This window comes from Zeus faber (genome assembly GCF_960531495.2).
Source record: "Zeus faber genome assembly, chromosome: 15".
Lineage (NCBI taxonomy): Eukaryota > Metazoa > Chordata > Actinopteri > Zeiformes > Zeidae > Zeus > Zeus faber.
This window is the reverse complement of record NC_137194.1, coordinates 11,974,918-11,994,357: the sequence shown is the minus strand read 5'-3', so window position 1 is coordinate 11,994,357 and position 19,440 is coordinate 11,974,918. Positions and strand designations below refer to the sequence as shown.

Genomic DNA, 19,440 nt, shown 5'->3' with positions numbered 1-19,440 from the left:
ATATAAATGTATATTTGCACTTCAAGTGAAATAGACTTTTATTTGAAGTTTGAACTAGATATTTCCATGTTAGTTATATGTTGGGTCCTACTAAAACTCAGTGAGAGTTACAGGTTGAATTATACTGAAACTTGCCCGGCCCTATATTTAATTGGAACTCAGTGACAGTTTCATGTTCTATTATTGTTCCATAGTGAATAATGAACAATAATACACAGTGTCAAAATCAGCAATCTCATTATTGCGGTAACTAAAAATTGCACCGGTAGTCTGTAGGTGCAGCTGTCCAATCCGTGAGTGTGATCAGGTCACGTGATGTATTTTTCATTGACGTAGAGCAGATCTGAATCTGCAAGTCAGACTTAAAAAAAACAACTCTGAAATAGGAATTGGCCAAGAAAATTGCAATCGGTTCATCTCCAGTTGGTAATGTTCTGTAACTTAACCAGATGATGCATTTCAAGGGGTATATCCTAATGTTCTGAATTTGTACACTGTATATAGTTAGCTGTAGTATCTTGCATACAATGTGATGAGCCTCGTTACGAGATGACTACAGTGTGAATAACTGGAGTCATTTCGCTGCAGTGACTCAAACACCACGGAGACTCCATGTTCCACTGTTGTGGTACTCAAAATATTTTCCCAAGCTTGGCGGGTCTGAAATGCTTGCATATTACCCCACAATTTGATTTTGAAACAGGATGCCATGATGCAATTATGAAGTGATTCTCAATTATTTGGATATTTAGTTTCATCTGCGTTTGTCTGTATAGACTGATAACGTTAGCCTAATTCCAACATACACATAGTGCCACCCCCCAGCTGTTTTCATCATATTTATCCTATCCTTTACATTGTACCTACATTCTACTGCATTTATTCATAATATATTTTTGGTTCCCCAAACATAAATGTTTGTATAGACCCATTGCCTTTTGTAGACTCAAACTTGTTTATTTATGAGATGTAAAAGGACCACATAGTTTAAATTATCACTTGAGTGGGCGGAAACCCTCTACACAACATTGATACTGTTCGCTATACATAAAAGTGTTTTTCTTTGCTTTCTCTTCAGACAACAGGTTTCTCTGCTTGCCCAGAGATTGGCTTCTGCCCCAGGAGCAGATCCACATAGTCAACCTGTGCCTGGATCATCCAAGGTATGTCTTCTCAGTGAGAATAAAGAAAATGTTTTTAATTTTCCTTTCATGTATTCACATGTATATTTCAAATCTATTAAAATCTATTCTATAACGTTTTTCCGTAGGAGGGAGAAATTGCTGATACTATCCAGCCGAGACCTAACCCTCCCCAGTTTGTGCAAGGCATCATCAGTATGTTTGAAATACGCCATGATTTCTTAAGATGAATGGTTTATGGTTCATGCATTGAAATAATTCATCATTTTATCAATTGTTCATGCTCGTATTCTCTTCTGCTGTAGATGATGCAGAACAACACCAGTATGAAGAATGGCTTCTACATACCCAGCAGTTACTCCAGATGCAATTGAAATTTTTAGAGGAGCAGATTGGAGCTCACCGAAAGTCCCGCAAGGCACTTTGTGCCAAGCAGCGCACTGCTAAGAAAGCTGGCAGAGAGTTTGCTGAGGCAGATGCAGAAAAACTTAAGCTGGTCACAGAAGAACAGAGCAAGATTCAGAAACAACTTGATCAAGTGAGATTTACATAAAAATTGTAAACTTTCACCTTCTCCCCTGTCATGAATGCCTTTAACTAATGTACCTTTCATATCTGTTGTGTTTAGGTACGCAAACAACAGAAGGAGCATACCAATCTAATAGCAGAGTACAAAAGCAAACAGCAGCAGCACCAGCAGGGGTCAGGGCTTCTTAACCCAGGACCTTCCTCACAGGGCCCGCCTCACATGCTCTCCAAGATGCCTGGCCAAATGATGATGGGCCCACAGGGGACTCCAATGATGGGCCAGGCCCCTGGCATGATGCCTCAGGGTGGGATGCCAGTCAGAATGCCCCAAGCACAGCCATTCATAGGGGGGCCCCAAACGCAGAACCCAGCAGCTCTAGGACCCCGGGCCCCTGGTCATCCTGGTCATCCTGGTGCCTCTGCAGTTTTCTTTCCACAGGGGCCCGGGATGCAAGGTGCAGACCAAAGGCTTCTCCAAGAAAGACAACTTCAACATAGGATGCAGATGGCAAAACTCCAACAGCAACAGGCAATGATGGGCCAGCAGCCGATTTCACACCCAACCCAACAACCTGGTATGATGACACAGCCACAGCCTGGAATGGTGGCTAACCCACTCATAGCTCAACAACAACCACACATCCAACAAGGAATGCTTGTTAACCAGGCAAACCAGCAAAGCATGATGCAAGTTCCCCAGGGAATTGCTGGAGGTCAGCCTGCGACCCAGCCACCACAGAACCTTTTAGGAGGCCAGCCTGTCAACCAGCCTCAGGGTATGATGGCTGCGCAGGCTGGGATGATGGTAAATCAGCCTGTTGGACCACCTCAACAGCAGCAGAGGCCCCAAGTTATGATTGGTCAACAAGGACTGGTTGGATCTCCAAGTCATCCTGGCCTCAGGAGTCCCCAGGCCCAGCTGAATCCACAACAACAGAACATCCTGGCCCAGCGCATGCTTGCATCTCAGCAGCAGCAGAATGCTGCCCAGCTTCAGCAGCAACAACAGATGACACAACAAAGACAGCCACAACAAGGGATGAATCAAACAAGCCAAGAGCAAACAATGTCTGAACCATCTACCCCGCAAATGGGGTCCTCACCGTCAGCTGGAAGCATCACCCCCCAACCACAGGCTGGCATCGAGGGCCTGCAAAAGGGCTTCCCACAAGATTTGCAGAACTCAGGCCCCAAAGAGCGAGGAATGCTTAGTCCTGATCCAAGAACCCCATCACAGCAAAGTGGACCCCCCACTCCCAATCAGATGGCCCAACCAAGCTCCATGGGTGATCAAATTGACTTAGGACAACAGCAGCAGCAACAACAACAACAACAAAATCAAGGTTACACAGTCCAGAAGCCACAACCAAATATGCTTTCTCAAATGAATCCTCAGCAGCAGCATTCCCAGGCGCATCTAAATGCTGACAAGCCTGGTTTGGTTACAATAAAGCAAGAGGGGCAGCAGATAGATTACTTAACCCAACAGCATCAACAACAACAGCAACATCAACAACAGCAGCAAACTGTTCAGAATGTCCTGCAGCAGTCCCAAGATCCTTCCAAACAGCAACATGAAGGAATGAGCCAAATGCAGAATGTTGTTGGCCAGAACCCTCAGCTGCAATCCGGTATGGTTGGGCATCCTAGTCCACAGCAGCAAGCCCTAATGGCGCAGCAGCAAAAACAACAGGCCATGTTGGGCATGATGAAAGCACAGCAGCAAGGGATGATGGTCCCGAGACCCGGGATTCCACAAGGCCAGATCCGCATGCCTATCAACATTCAAGCTATTATTGCTCAGAATCCCCAGCTTCGCAATCTACCTCCAAATCAGCAGATACAACATATACAGGCAATGATTGCCCAGCGGCAGCTCCAGCAGGGTCAGTTGTTGAGGATGTCAATGGGCCAGGGCCAGCCAGGCCAGATGAGGCCTCAGATCCCACCAGGGCAGGTACAACAAATGGGACAGCGGATGCCAGGTATAGAAGGCCAGCAGATGTCCTTTACAGCAATGGGGAAACCAGGAGTTATGGGTTCACCTCAGCAGTCAGGGATGGCTCCTCAAATGCAACAAGGAATGATGGCCCCTAGTCAACACCTACAAGTGGGCCAAATAATGCAGCCGCAGCAAATGATTAGAGGCCAGATGCCAATGGCACGTCTGCCAATGGACCAAAGTCGAATAGTTAGGCCTATTTCTCCACGGCAGGCTCTCCCTAACTCACCTGGTGATCCACAGCGACATGCCATGGCCCAGGCGCAGGCTCAGGCTATGGGGTTGCGCCAACCCACTCCCAATCAACACCACCAATCTTACATTGGTGCAGGACGCATGCCAGGCTCCCCATCCCATGCGGGTTATCCAAGAAGTTCCTCACACCAGAGACTTGAGACAGGCATGAGCCATGCCACTCCTGGCACCCCTCATTCAACCCACATCCCTTCCCCTTCAGTAACTGATGGAGGAGCTGGGAGGGGGAGTCAATACAACCAAGTAAAGGCATCTCCACTCAGGTCTCCTGGAGCTAAAAGCCCGCTTCATTACATAGGACTGAAGGCAGAGCCTCACACATCCACTAATGAAAGGTCTCAAACAGTTCCTCTCAATGGGCCACAACAAGTTGAATACGCCCAGCAAAGGTGTACAGAAGGCCACGTTACTCAGACACATCCTGGTTCCGGAGAAGGCGGTCTGTGCAAGATGACCTTGCAGAACATCAAACAGGAGCCAAGGGAGGTTCAGTGTGACAGCGAGGGACCTCATACTCACACTGGGGAAATAAAGAGAGAAGCCACTAGTGAACACATTACACACTCTGGCAACAGTGCAAGCTTTGTCAACACTGGGAACATGACGGGGGACCCTGGGGCTCAAACCAGATCTGAGACTGGACAGCAACTACTCCAGAAACTACTAAGAACCAAGAACCTCCAGCTGGCTGCTCAGAGGCCCTCCGAAGGAATCCACAATGAGATCAATGGCCACATCAACAGCAAACTGGCCATGCTTGAACAGAAACTTCAAGGGACCCCGCGCAATATGGAGGTGACATTTAGGTTCCTTTGTGTTTAAGATTTGATGTTATTTGTGATTTTTATTTATTTGTTTGTTTATTTATTAAACCTCTACTTTATGGTGCTTGTCGGTTTCAGGATCTACAGTCAATCACTAAAAGGGCACCTATGGCCAAGGCCAAGCGCACCAATAAGGCTCCAGGGGAACGGGGGCCTAACTCTCGCAAGAAGAACAAAAAAGAAGAAGTTGGAAAGAGTGCTGAAGCTCTCATGAAACAGCTTAAGCAGGTCAGAAGAGTATGCTCATTGTTTCTCCATAGATAAGGTTTGTTTAAGACCATTTGACTAATGTTCATTTACCTTCTAGGGCCTCTCTCTCCTGCCCTTAATGGAGCCTTCCATTACTGCCAGTCTGGACTTATTTGCCCCTTTTGGCAGCAGCCCAGCCAATGGTAGGGCCCAGCTAAAAGGCTCCTTTGGGAATGCAGTGCTAGATAACATCCCAGACTACTACTCTCAGTTGCTGACCAAGGTAGTCAAACCGTCCTCTAGACTCACTGTAGGCTCCTACAATCAGCTTATTTTTGTAATATGTTGTCTTAAGAAGAGCCAGGGCTTTTTCATGCAACATTTCCACTTATTTTTGCCCTCAGAGTAATCTCAGTAACCCTCCAACCCCGCCATCCTCCCTTCCCCCGACACCACCGCCCTCCGTTCAACACAAGCTGCCTAATGGGGTGACTGCTGTGGAGGAGCTGTCTGAGGGCCAGAAGGAGACGGAGACTACAGTAGACACTATCGGTAGATCATAAGCGATTTAGCCGAGAAGCTAAATGTTTTAGCTTCTCTTTTGAATCTGAGTTTCATTAGCCATTTTGTAGAGATATTTCAAACTAGATTTTGCACCATGTTTCTGTTCCAGAAGAGGTGAAGAGTGTGGACATTCTGGCAGCTCTCCCCACACCACCCCATAATCAGAATGAGGACATCAGGTATACAGTGAATTCTCTTTCAATCCATTTTGTACCATAAGAGCCTCCCGTCACCAAGTGGCTAAATATAGGAAATGTGTTTTATCTCAGGATGGAAAGTGACGATGACGCCCCAGAAAGCATAATTCCCGCATCCTCCCCTGAAAGTAACGTAGGTGATGAAACGCCACGCTTCCCTCTGCTTCGGGAGCCAAAAGAAGAGGAGACGGATCGAGCAATATCCCCAATTATCCCCCTCATACCTCGCACCACCATCCCAGGTATAAATGCAGCATTATGCTGCTGCCACAGAATAAAAATGTAATTTAAAAAATGGTCAACACATTGAGTAGTGCTGTATTCCAAACGTGTCAGATTTTTTTTCAAATATTTTTTACATTCGTCATTAAATTAATTTAATTTAAAAACTAAAAATTCGTTACAGTTTCAATTTTTGGCTACAAATATATTTGAACTGTCATAACGGATTGTTCAAACTTTCTTCTATGTTTAGTTTTACCAGAGGTCAAACCGTTTGAAGCGACAGATGAAAAGGTTATTTCCACATCCAACCACTGGGACAATTCTAAAGGCAACGAGGTCTCGGTCACCTTCACTCTGTCCTCCGCTGCAGCCAAGGTAGAAATTAATCACATTACATCATTTTTACCACTTTTGTAAATATCAGTTTGAAATCATCAGGTCGTGTGACAGCATCCTCCCCCTTTCTAAGTCACATAAGCTAGCCCATGTCATATCCCCTCCATGAATACTCCAGATTTATTTTTTTTTTTATTATTGTTATTATTTTTTAGCTCCTCTCGCCCACAATTTACTGGAACAATTGTATTTCATAGACAAGTGAAAAGGAGCATGTGCTATTGATGGACCATATTTCACTAAACATTTTATAACAACATAAATAACCTTAACCTTTTTTATAATAATTTTTACAAGTAGAGCACCTTTCATACACAACATGTGACTGAAAGTGCTGTACATAAATAGAAGGCAATCAAATAAAAAAGGAAATAAGGTGTGTGTGTGTGTGTGTGTGTGTGTGTGTGTGTGTGTGTGTGTGTGTGTGTGTGTGTGTGTGTGTGTGTGTGTGTGTGTGTGTGTGTGTGTGTGTGTGTGTGTGTGTGTGTGATAAAGGGACTACAACCTCATTGTGTTTTTGTCTTTGTGTCCAGAATCTGAACCATGTGATGGTGGCTATGGCTCAGCTGCTCCACATCAGAATGCCTGGTTCCTATGAGGTGACCTTTCCCCCGAGCCCAGGAGCGCCCGGAGCCACTGGACCAGGGAAAGGCCCCGACCAGTCGGGTTGGTTTAGCATCAGTTCTCTTAATTTCTCCTCCCTGGCCTAGTAGGGTTGTCAACATTGGCCAAAAATCACGTTTGAATATTCCTTCTGAAAAAAAACCCCATCAGTTTGAATGTATTCTAATAGCTATTACAATTTTAAGTCGTTACAATTTGACCAACTTTCGGGCTGTGTTATTGTGCGTTAGGCTTGGGTGATCGTGCAAAATTTCAAAATCCAAATGCAGCCTCCGCTTCCTCCTCCTCTCCCTCCAGGGAGCAGAGACCCAGACCGGGGGGGGGGCTTTCTCCAGTATAATTACACAATTTGTTCCCTTTTTTAGCTCCTACGCTTTATGCTTTGTTGTGAGATTTTGGAAAACAGTCCCCTAAAAAAAAAAAAAAAAAAAAAAAAAAAGACAACAGCAGCTAATCAAGTGATTGTTTTAACTGAACCTCCACACTCCATGTGGGGCCGTGGTTCGCTGTACGTGGCGTGTGCTGCTGGCAGACCCAGGAACACCTGTAGAGTCCGGACAGCCTCTTCTAGAACACTGCGTCTGTTTTTTATTTTTTCATTATAATTTTTTTTAACCTTTTATAATTTAATGAGCACAAAGCTGTCCCTGCACCTGCTCAGCTGGTGGATTAAAAGAAACAATTTGAGGGCACGGACAAAACTCATTCACTTGCACACACGAAGAAGATGTACGTGGATGTATGCGCGCAACATTTTTATAAAAAATTATACATTTCCGTTGAAACACTGCATATTATTTTTTTAATGTTAATTTCAGATTCTAACATCTTTTTTTTTTTTTTTCTTCTTCTTCTTTCGTCAATTATTCGAATATCGAGCCAACATTTGACAGCCCTATAGCCTAGACATTCTTGGAATAAAGATGGTTGTGGTTTCCAGGGGATCTGTGTGCTAAAGACGGTCCTTCGCCGAGTCAGGACGAGTGGCTGCGGCAATTTGACGTGACTCTTCCCGGCTGCACGCTGAAGAAACAGGTTGACATCCTCTCGCTCATCAAACAGGTCAGTGGCCATAGTACATATATTATTTACAATTACAATAATACACAAGTATATATATTAAGAGGACTATGTTTTATTATACGTACGTTAATTATTTTTGTAATGCTCATCAGATGGTACAGTGAAAAGTTGTCAATTCTCATTCTATAGAAAATTCCAATAAATTGATATAGAATCTTGTTGTGAATCATCTCATAAATATCTGATTGAAGTGAATCATGTGATCCTGCCCAAGTACCAGCCCTAACATACGTGTTTACAAAATGTGAACATCTTACATGTACAATTGTTCGTCACAGGAGTTTCCAGATCAGGAGGACAAACCGGCCCAGCACTGTTACACCACCAACGTCAGTGACTTGGACGTGCGCCACCTTCCTGCGATATTGGTGGAGGAATCCCCTCCCCCTTCGCCCTCCCCTCCGCCTCCTCCACCCGCTTTAGACTCTGTATCTACGGTTGGAGGTGAACCTCCTCCAAAGCCGGTCTCTCCCTCGCCCTCTCCCTCCAGCCCTGCGACCATCCAGATCAAGATCGAACCCGAGCAGGTGGATGTGGCTCCTCCGAATGAGGGGGATGTGAAGCTACCTGAAGGCACAGCAGCTCCAGAACCAGCCGCAGGGGCTCCAGAACCAGCCTCAGGAGCTCCAGAACCAGCCTCAGCAGCTTCAGAACCAGCCTTGGGAGCTTCAGAAACTGCCTTAGGAGCTCCAGAAACAGCCTCAGGAGCTCCAGAAAACGCCTCCGATGCGGCTTCTGCCTCCATACTTCCTGATCCTGCAGTCCCCAACAAAGACCCTCTGGCTCCTGTAGCGAAGGAGGAGAACTGTGGTGCCGAGCCGGTCCAAGATTCAGAAGATCTCCTGGCCCTTATGGAGGCGCCGTCCCCCAAGGCCATCAAGCAGCGTCGGCCCTTCTCCCCTGACGAGGAGGTGGTCCAGCCCAAAGTGAAGAAGTGGAAGGGGATCCGCTGGAAGCGTCTCCAGATCGTCATCACCATCCGGAAGGGCGGCTCCAAGAAGGAGAACAGCCGTGAGGTGTCGGAGCTAATGGAGCGCCTGCGCATCACGCTGCGTCCGGAGCGGCTTCCCCGCGACAAACGCAAGTGCTGTTTCTGCCACGAGGAGGGCGATGGCTCCACAGACGGCCCGGCTCGCCTGCTCAACATCGACGTGGACCTGTGGGTGCACCTCAACTGCGCGCTGTGGTCCACAGAGGTGTATGAGACGCAGGGTGGCGCGCTCATCAACGTGGAGGTGGCACTGCGCCGTGGCCTCCGCACGCGGTGCGCCTACTGCCAGAAGACGGGCGCCACCAGCAGCTGCAACCGGCTGCGCTGCCCCAACGTCTACCACTTCGCCTGTGCCATCCGGGCGCGTTGCATGTTCTTCAAGGACAAGACCATGCTGTGCACGCAGCACAAGCTGAAGGGCCCCAGCGAGGAGGAGCTCAGCACCTTCGCCGTCTTCCGTCGCGTCTACATCGAGCGCGACGAGGTCAAGCAGATCGCCAGCATCCTGCAGCGCGGGGACCGCATCCACCTGTTCCGGGTGGGGGGGCTGATCTTCCACGCCGTGGGCCAGCTGCTGCCCTCCCAGATGGCCAACTTCCACTCGGCCACCGCCATCTTCCCTGTGGGCTACGAGGCCACGCGCATCTACTGGAGCACGCGTGTGCCCAACAAGCGTTGCCGCTACCGCTGCCGCATCGGAGAGCAGGGCGCTCACCCACTGTTCGAGGTGCGAGTTCTGGAGCACGGCATGGAGGATCTGCACTACAGACACTCCACCCCAGAGGGTACGGCCTCCACCACCTTTAAACAAATAATAAACTAAATAAACCGTCCTAAAATATTTACCCCAAGCAATAAACATTTATCCCATGGATAAACCAATGTGAATTTCCACAGGTATCTGGGACCAGGTCGTACAGCAGGTGGCCAAGCTGAGGGATGAGTCGGCCATGTTGAAGCTTTTCACCGACCACGTAAAGGGAGAAGACATGTACGGTCTCACTGTCCATGCTGTCATGCGCATCACTGAGTCGGTAAGAATCCCTTTGGGAAAAGTCACCAAAGTCGATTTTTAAAGGTTATTATAAAGTTATTATATTTTGTTTTTTGTTTACTACCAAATTGAAAGCGTTATGTGGCAAGTATTCACCCTCTCGAATTGTCCTTAGCGAAGGCCCCAGTTCCTTTACCCATTTCCATCCTATCAGATAACCAGCCAACTACTTTATTTTAATTGTTTTAATTTTTTTTTTATTATTATTATTTTTTTTTCTCGTTTAATTTTAAAGCAGTATTTGAACTTTAACCCAGTATTTCTGGTATTTGGTTTAGGTTTGTTTTGTTTAATAAGATACCAAGCCTTAATGTGGACTTGCGTTGTGTTTAGCTGCCTGGAGTGGAGAACTGTCAGAACTACCAGTTCCGCTACGGCCGCCACCCGCTGATGGAGCTACCTCTCATGATCAACCCGACCGGCTCTGCTCGCTCCGAACCGAAGGTCCAGGCGCACTGCAAGAGGTGTGACCACAGGGGTCTAGGTCCCTATGCAGTATTGACAAGTAGAGAATTTCATTTTGTTCATTTCCAGGTCTGGATATGTTTGGGGGGGGGGGAAAGGGGAAATCATTTTATGTTAAATGATTAAAAATAGACTTTTTAATTTTCTTTTTAATCCTGACGTTTTTTCGGGCTAAAAGTATCTGAAACACCACAACAGCTGTACGTACAGACATGGTTGAGGTTTCACTAGAACCGGGATGTTTCAGACGTCTTGTCGTTAGCGTTTGATCAATAATGATCCTCATTTGGACCATAAATTTGTGAGAAACTGTCGTATTTTCATTAGTTTCAGCAGCGAAACCAGACATAACTTGAACCAGTGCTGCTTTTAAAGGAACCTCGGAAAACTGTAATGCCGACTTCAGACTACGTGACGTTGGCCTGATTTTCCACTCGCCGACAGGTTTTTGGAGATCAGCGAGCAAAGCCCCTGATCGGCGGAAAATCATAGCGAGAACCCCTCAGCGACAAACTTGTGGTGTGAACTGCTCACACCGTGATCCAGTTGCTTGCCGAACGATCACCAATGGCTCGCTGATGCCGGCGAGATATCAAGCAGGTTCAATATCTGGTCATGTTGGGCTCGACTAAGGAGTGACAGCAAGGAGCTACAGCCATTGAGAGCAGACACACAGGGTGACAGGGGGGTGCAGAGTGCCTCCAGAAACACACAACATACCTATTTTACTTTTCTTCTTTCTGTTTTTATTATATTTCTTATTTAAATTCTATTTTTTATTTTATTTTTTTACAGTTTTCAAGACTATAATAAAAGATAATCCTGTCCCGCGCATGGTATCGCGTCATATCCGTTGTGACTTCTTGCCTGATTTTGTGACAGAACATAGTTTCGAAAGATGTTGTAGTGTGTGAGCCCCTGTCACCGATCAGTCATGTAATGTGTAAACCACAAGACTGCAAGATTCCCAATCACAAGACAGAAAGTTGTGTAGTGTGAACAGTACAGCGATCTGACCACTTTGAAAATCGTGTAGTGTGTACATGGCATCATTTGTGCTGCCTTTTACAAAACATGTGACACGAACAACCGATCGTACAGAGCAGAGAAACGACCATGTGACACGGACAGCCAATAGTACAGCAGGAGCACCGGCGCTTCCCTCCACTCTCTCCCCGGCTGCGGCGCTCTCCGGCTGGGCAACGCACAGCGGGCATGAGGACCCCCAGAGCTGATGCGGGGGGTCTTTCCCTCAAACGCCAATTTCATCTTGAATTTGCCCTCCTCCCAACCCTAGCCCGGCCTGGCCCCCATCCCCGCAAAAGGAGAGCGATTCAAAGAAAGAATACGGGATTTTCAGTGACGTCTGGACTGACACGGTCGGAGAGAGTCCCGCGGTCTGCTCCAAACATCCCTGCATATAATTACAGATCCCAGATTGGGGAACCTCGGATTACGGAACCTTGAAAACCTGTAATACGTACCTAACATGACTAAACTGTACCCTGTGTATTGTCGCCTGCAGCTTTATTTTTTTTAATTATTATTGTTAGTCAAACTGATAGTCTTATAATTATTTTATTATACAAATAAAACCCTTTATTGATTTATATAATAAATTTCTAATTATATAAATGTATTTTGTATTTATATAATTTCATTGATATAATATAAATTAATCAAAAAAAATTATATTCGTTTATATAACATAAATTACTAACATTATTTTTCTAGCATATAATTTTCAAATAATTAATTTACCTAATCAACATATAGATTAGGACTGAGAAATGTAAAATATAAGCAAAAGGAGCTTTACTGGATGATACTAAAGTCTAAAAACAAATGTGTTAAATAAATTGAATTGAGGATAATGTATAATAATTTAATGATATACTTTGATTTAATACAACTTTATTAATTTATATAACATAAATGAATTGTTTTTCCACATTTGTTTTCCCCATCTGAACGCTGTCAACAGGAACTTTTAAATTTGACCCTGTTTCGTCTCTGACTCCCCAGGCCCCACACCCTGAACAGCACCAGCATGTCCAAGGCCTACCAGAGCACCTTCACCGGGGAGATCAACACCCCCTACAGCAAGCAGTTCGTCCACTCCAAGTCGTCCCAGTACCGGCGGCTGAAGACAGAGTGGAAGAACAACGTGTACCTGGCTCGCTCCCGAATCCAGGGCCTGGGCCTGTACGCCGCCAAGGACCTGGAGAAGCACACCATGGTGATCGAGTACATCGGCACGGTAATCCGCAACGAGGTGGCCAACCGCAGGGAGAAGATCTACGAGGAGCAGGTACGACCACCCAAAAAATAAATGTATCTGTTTAGTTGTTTTGCATTTATACACTTAATATTTTGGAAGTATGGAAAATAGTTGATTCCAGATACTTATTTATACTAATTGTAGGCGTTTATTTTGAGTTTTATTAGGTTTATATCATTGAGAAAAGTTGTCTTTCCTTTGCAGTAATTATGGACTAGATGGCGGCACGGTCATGACATTTTAGTTGACGACTAATTGTCATACAAGTAATAAAATAAAAATGTCAAACAAATAAATAATTTTAATTAACATTTAAAATTGAATTGTCTTTTTTTATTATTTTCATTTCAATATCCTAATATAAGCCCACGATAGTGACATAATACACACCCACATTACGAAGAAGAGCCATTTATAAGATATAAGGGTAAATTCACATTCACTGGAATATAAAAATCTTTTATGAAATGTCCTTTTCTTCAGTTTTCTTAAACTTTTGGAAATGCACCTAATTCACATTCTGTTTATTTCGTCATTTTGGCTTACAATTCCCTTGACATTTGGATGAAATAATGGAGCGAGAGTAGATCATCGAGTTTTCATCCGTTAGGTTCCCTACGTGTCATTTTGACGTGACTTGTTGTTTTTCCTCGTGTGGTAGAACCGTGGGATCTACATGTTCCGCATCAACAATGAGCAAGTGATCGACGCCACGCTGACGGGCGGCCCGGCGCGGTGAGCACCACTTGTCTTTTCCCTCGATGCACTTTTTAATGTTTTCTAATTCCCAGCTTTGCGTTCTCCGCATAGATACTTATTTACATATGCACGAGTGGTGGGCGGTTCTCCTGAAAATGCTTGATGCTAATGGTGGAGGCTTTGATGATCACTGTATGTAATGCCACGGTGCAACCGCTCTTACATAATCTGCTGTTACATAAAGGGCATTTACATATAGAGGCTTTCTGTTTGTCTTCTGACTTTTAATGCCAGAACTTGGCGTTGGTATTGCCGCTAGCATTTGCGGCCATTGTTATTTTCTCCACGCCATTAATACCATTTGGAAAAAAAATAATAAATATGAATGATTATAAATGGTAATATACGAATACAACACATTAATAATGGTAATGTTGTGCAAAGATCCTCAAACTGGGCCCCACTGTGGTAAGAGCTGTCAGTTTTTTATTTATTTCTTTTTTTATAATTTTTTATTTTTTTTCAGCAGAAGAAATTAATATTCTGCCGAAATACATCTATTTATCAGTTGGCCAAACACTTCTGCACCCAAAGTTCACTATATTGAGCACCTGTCAAACGCTACTTGGCATAAAGGGATTTATGATCATCCAAGCTCGCATGCCCACTCACCGTGGGCCGGCTCCAGCCTTGACTACCAGTCTATCGAGCGAGTCAACTCGCCATGTTGGAAAAGGTTGCTACGTTCCCTCTCCCTCTCCTTTCTAGAAGTAGAAATGTCTGGCATTTCCCTCCTGTATTCCAGAGGGTGTAGTGCTCGCCCTCTAGTGGTGGATGCCTGTAACTACATCCATATAGCTTGTATTATGCCAGGGTTCTGAGTTGTGGTTAATGGCTGTCACTACAATATGGATGGCATATTCTGATTTCTTTTGTTTGCAAAATAGCTATTAAAAAATGCTGAATATTCTTTCGTACTGCATTGGTGAACTTTACTCGTTGATACTAGAAAGTTAAAAAAAATAAAATACAAAATAAATTATAATAATCTCCATGCCTTTTACACCACCCACCCTCAAAGTCCACTTGGTTATTAATTTATGTGTGTTATTTCCTTGATTTGTGAAAATGTACTCGTCTCTTCCCTCCAGCTATGTGAATCACTCCTGTGCCCCCAACTGCGTCGCGGAGGTTGTGACATTCGACAAAGAGGACAAGATCATCATCATCTCCAGCCGCAGGATCCCCAAGGGAGAAGAGGTGAGATGCTGAAACACATCCTCTCATCTTCAGTAACCACGAATCTGTCAATTATATTTTATGTATTAAGTATTGAGGTTGCTTTAGGCTAAATTATTGACAGCAACGGGTCAAAAATGACCTGGCTTGAAATTGTTTTTGTTTTTAATTTATAACTTTGTACATAATATTTAATCAAACAAAAAATTTTAAAAAAAACTGAGTTCACACAACCATAAACACCTCAATCAAGAAATTCCTGAAATTTTAGGTGATTTAAATATTTTTGAGGGAAGAGAACAATTATCCGGGTCATTTTTAGGCCATCCTATGCATTCTAGGGCTAAAGTAGGTACAAAATATAGGTAAATACACATGTTACCTGAACCCCACAGACGACAGAACTTGTCATTTTGTATTGAATTCTCATTTGAAACGTTGCATTTTGTATGTTAAAGTTGACGCGACCCACGACCAAAACGTTCATTCGTTCATTTTGATGAAATGACCGTCTATCGATTATTGGATTAATCGTGTCACTCTCCCATCCACCCCATCGTTTGTGTTCGTGGTTCAAAGGAACCTAAAGTCCCCGCCCGGTCTCTACGGTTTCTAACAGCCGCCTCCTCTCTCCCCTCCCTCCAGCTGACCTACGACTATCAGTTTGACTTTGAGGACGATCAGCATAAGATCCCGTGCCACTGTGGGGCGTGGAATTGTCGAAAGTGGATGAATTAACAGGAAGAAAGAAGAAGAGGAAAACAAAAAAAAAGAGACAGAGAGAGAGAGAGAGAGAACTTCATTCTCACTGGTGCCAGAACATTCCTGCGCCAAAGCCTTTTTGAATCCTACTTTACCCAGTGCATAAGCTGTTTCGGAAAATCCACGAGAGGAAGAGGAAGAAAAAAAAAAGAAAAAAAAAAAAAAAAGACTTCGTGTTCGCACCCGTAGCCAAAGGTTTGAAAAAGCATTAACCGACCGAGCAACCAACCACCTCCATTAACCCCAGGCCCAACGGCGGGACAATCTTCCCCCGTCCCCCCCGTCCCCCGGACGAGAGGATTCATCCTTCACCCTCTGCCAAAAGCCACCGCCCACCTCCTCCCACCCCCTCTTTCGATTGCATCTTCATCTCAACGCGCTGTGGGCGGCCCCGGAACAGATCCCCAATATTTACCAAAAGATCCTGCTCCTCCCCGTCCGTCAGCGCTCACGGTTTGAAAGAAGACGTTTTTTTTTTTTTTACGGTTTTCAGTCGGACCTAGTCCCTCCACACACCTCCCCCACGAACACACACACACACACCTCCCAACTCCTCAGAAAAATGGACTCCTTTCCTGTCAAGTCATCAATGAAGACAGATGTGGATTTATTTTCTTTTCTTTTTCTTTTTCTTATTATTTTTTTTGGCTAGCGAGACAATCCTGATGTGGCTCTCCGTGGGACTACATGTGAGCGACTGATTTAAAGAGAAGTTTAATATAAAAAGCTGAGACGCGGCTTCGTGGGGGGGGGGGGCAGGTGGGGGCCGGGGCGGGGGCTGTGATGGAGTCTGAAGGTGGGTTAGTTTCGGACCCAGTCTACCTCATCGATTTATTGGGAAGTGACTGCTTTGTATAAAAGAAAACAAAAAAAAAAAAAAAAACCAAACAAAAAAAAAAAAACGTAACTGCTACTGTGGAATTGGGGAGTGGGGGGGGGGGTTGTAACAGGCTTAGCCTTCTCGGACAAGCAGGGAAATTTTAAGCAGCAGGTTTGCTCTTCTATCTACTCTATGCTGATGACATGACGACTTTACAATAATGAGCCAACACATTATTATTATTATTGTTATTATTATTATTATTATTATTATCATTATTATTCATGGATTATTTATACAGAGAAATGATATAACAGTTTTGATAAGATATTGCATTAAATTCACAATCAGAAGCTTTGCGGGCATCCTATACGCCACCAGATCCACATAGGTTTCATTTACTGTTTTTTTTTTTTTTTCCTCCTTCATTCTATTTATGCATCTTTTTAAAAACCTGCTTTTCGGGTGTGAAAGCACAATAACCTTCACCTTCTACTCTACTTTGCTGCAGATTGTGTGTGTGTGTGTGTGTGTGTGTGTGTGTCTGTGTGCGCGTGCGTGCATTCCCTCGGCTCTAGGACTTCAGGATTTAGGTCTTTTTTTTTTTTTTTCTGTACAAAAAAAAAAAAGACTCCCAAAAACTCTCCCCGAGTGAAAGAAGAAATCAGTGCTTGTTGCCTCCTCATGCGTTCGACTACTGTCCCATCCAACAGCATCTTTTTTTTTTTTTTTTTTTTTTTTTTATGCCGCAGCTAAATGGTTTTTACTGTTTGACCTTGAAATCTCGCCTCTTCCTTGGTGTTTTCTGTCGTGGACTGTTGTTCAAACTTTACTGTAGTGAGTCTTTCTCTGCCCGACCTCAGCCCTGTGGAGCTGCTTCCTTAGTGGTGGCTTTTCATTTTTTGTTCAGTCTTCTGGAGGCTTGACGCAAGGCAGGGGAAGACTTGTTTAACAAAAAGGGGGGCATTTGCTTTCATTTCTTTGTCAAATGAATGATTGAAATATTTAAAGAAGGGAGCTTGATTTAAAAAAAATTAAAAATAAAATAAAAAAAAAAACCAAATAAATAAATAAAATAAACCCCACAACTTCCCATGTTACATGGCTTCCCCTTCCCGAACCCCAAAATCCCCAAACCCTGAGACCTCACATAGTTATAAATGCAAGTGTACAAAGTGTGTGTATGGACGATTATTTATATATATATCTATATATATATATATATATAGATATACATATACACACACACACACACACACACTGAGCTCTTTATCTAAACCCTTTTTAAACAATAAAATCAAAGTGTAGAGAAATAAAAATTAATGGAAATTTCAACCACTGGATATCATTTTATCATGAAGATGTGTGTGTGTGTGAGTGGGCGTGTGTATATATTTGTGTATACATATATATATTTGTGTATACATATATATTTGTGTATACATATGTGTGTATATACGTGTGTGTATGATGTATGTGTGTGTGTGTGTGTATATATATATATATATATATATATATATATATATATATATATATATATATATATATATATATGTATATATATATATATATATATGTGTGTGTGTAAAATGGCAAACTAATATCTTTATGTATATGAACCAGAGTGTTTTTTGCATTTACCTGTTTTTCTATTAGTGATTATTTTTTCTTCTTTTTTTTTTTTTTTGCTATAAGCTTTCGAAGACGAGTTTGTTAAAATAGGTTTTGTGAAAGTGTCTGGTTTTCTCCAATCACTTGGGATGAGAAGCCACGTGATTACTAAAATTGTTTGCAAATGGATCCACATGGAAATTGATTATTAGACATGAGAAAAATATTTTATTGCGCTAAGCAATACGATGGTGCATAGCATTTGTGTATTTATGTAATGTTGATGTCTTTTTCCTTTATTTATGCTACTGCTTGTTGATTACCAAAACCTTTCCCTCAATTGGTCACAATTGGATAATCTTTGAATGGAAAAGTGCTAAATCCCTGATATTACAGTTAGTGATTTGCTTTTATTTTGGTTTGTTTTCGGAGCCTCCCTATAGCAGTGAATGTGTTGGTATTCCTTGTGAAACGGTTGCTTGGCCTCATGTATGATCTGTAATACTCCAGTTAATCCCATACTTACCTGATAATGGATTGCACTCTAATAGTATAAACGAAAAACTTCTTTTTAGTGGTAGAAATTGATCAAGTATATTTTATTTATATATATATATATATATATATATATATATATATATATATATATATATAATAAATAAATTGGTATGTTTCTACTCCAAGGGAAGACCATAACAAGACATTAAGCCGCTCACTGGATTTTAGCCTGAATAATTCTTACCTTCTGAATCTTAATTTAAGTTCTCTGCATATCTTATAATTTAATAAGAGGTTGCTCAAATTGAAGTTTTTTTTTTTTAACCTGACTTTTTAAAAAGATGTGCATCTGTACAGCTGAGATACTTTTAGGGAATATGAATAAATATAATGATCATTTTTATTATGTGGCATGTTTTGTATGAATATTATTTTGAATTGTACATATTTTTTGATGAAGCCAGAGGATACATCTCTTTATATACAGCTTTCCCTACCCCTTTCCCATCATATAATTTGTCTGCTTTTATTTCTTGTAAAGGATAATAAAATGCATTTTAAATATGCTCACTTTGTTTTGAGGAACACGTTTCAATTTTGAGAAGTGCCCGTTTGAGTCATAATACTTTCAGGTTTAAGGAAAAATCCATTTTTTAATATAATGATATATACTGTATGTGGACGTGGACAAATTTGTTGGTACCCTTCGACGAAAAAATAACTCACAATTTTCTCTGAAATAACTTGAAACTCCAAAGTAATTGGCATCCATCATTGTTTATTCCATATTTAATATAAATCAGACTTTGCTCCTGATTCAACAGAATATTTTACATAAAACAAATGAAAATGGCATGGACAAATTATGGGACCCTTAATATTTTGTTACACAACCTTTAGAGGCAATAACTGCAATCAAGTGATTTCTGTAGGTTTCAATGAGACTTCTGCACCTGTCAACAGGTAATTTGGCCCACTCTTCCTGTTGTTG

The 19,440-nt window shown here is 42.9% G+C and overlaps 1 protein-coding gene across 1 annotated transcript in view; it reads left to right on the top strand.

Annotated features, from left to right (window-relative positions):
* kmt2d (lysine (K)-specific methyltransferase 2D) overlaps positions 1-16,246 on the top strand; it is a gene marked incomplete at its 5' end in the record, with an annotated part of 35,532 nt that extends 19,286 nt beyond the window's left edge. Inside the window, 19 exons of the mRNA XM_080015201.1 lie at positions 1,079-1,163; positions 1,271-1,337; positions 1,448-1,680; positions 1,771-4,722; positions 4,830-4,979; positions 5,059-5,223; positions 5,345-5,492; positions 5,614-5,683; positions 5,774-5,943; positions 6,177-6,301; positions 6,856-6,988; positions 7,887-8,008; positions 8,308-9,805; positions 9,918-10,054; positions 10,408-10,538; positions 12,565-12,850; positions 13,482-13,555; positions 14,671-14,779; positions 15,404-16,246. Of these exons, the coding sequence (XP_079871327.1) occupies positions 1,079-1,163; positions 1,271-1,337; positions 1,448-1,680; positions 1,771-4,722; positions 4,830-4,979; positions 5,059-5,223; positions 5,345-5,492; positions 5,614-5,683; positions 5,774-5,943; positions 6,177-6,301; positions 6,856-6,988; positions 7,887-8,008; positions 8,308-9,805; positions 9,918-10,054; positions 10,408-10,538; positions 12,565-12,850; positions 13,482-13,555; positions 14,671-14,779; positions 15,404-15,496 (6,748 nt within the window). The 3' untranslated portion in view covers positions 15,497-16,246. The remainder of the gene's footprint in view (positions 1-1,078; positions 1,164-1,270; positions 1,338-1,447; positions 1,681-1,770; positions 4,723-4,829; positions 4,980-5,058; positions 5,224-5,344; positions 5,493-5,613; positions 5,684-5,773; positions 5,944-6,176; positions 6,302-6,855; positions 6,989-7,886; positions 8,009-8,307; positions 9,806-9,917; positions 10,055-10,407; positions 10,539-12,564; positions 12,851-13,481; positions 13,556-14,670; positions 14,780-15,403) is intronic.
* Positions 16,247-19,440: the final 3,194 nt, after the last annotated feature.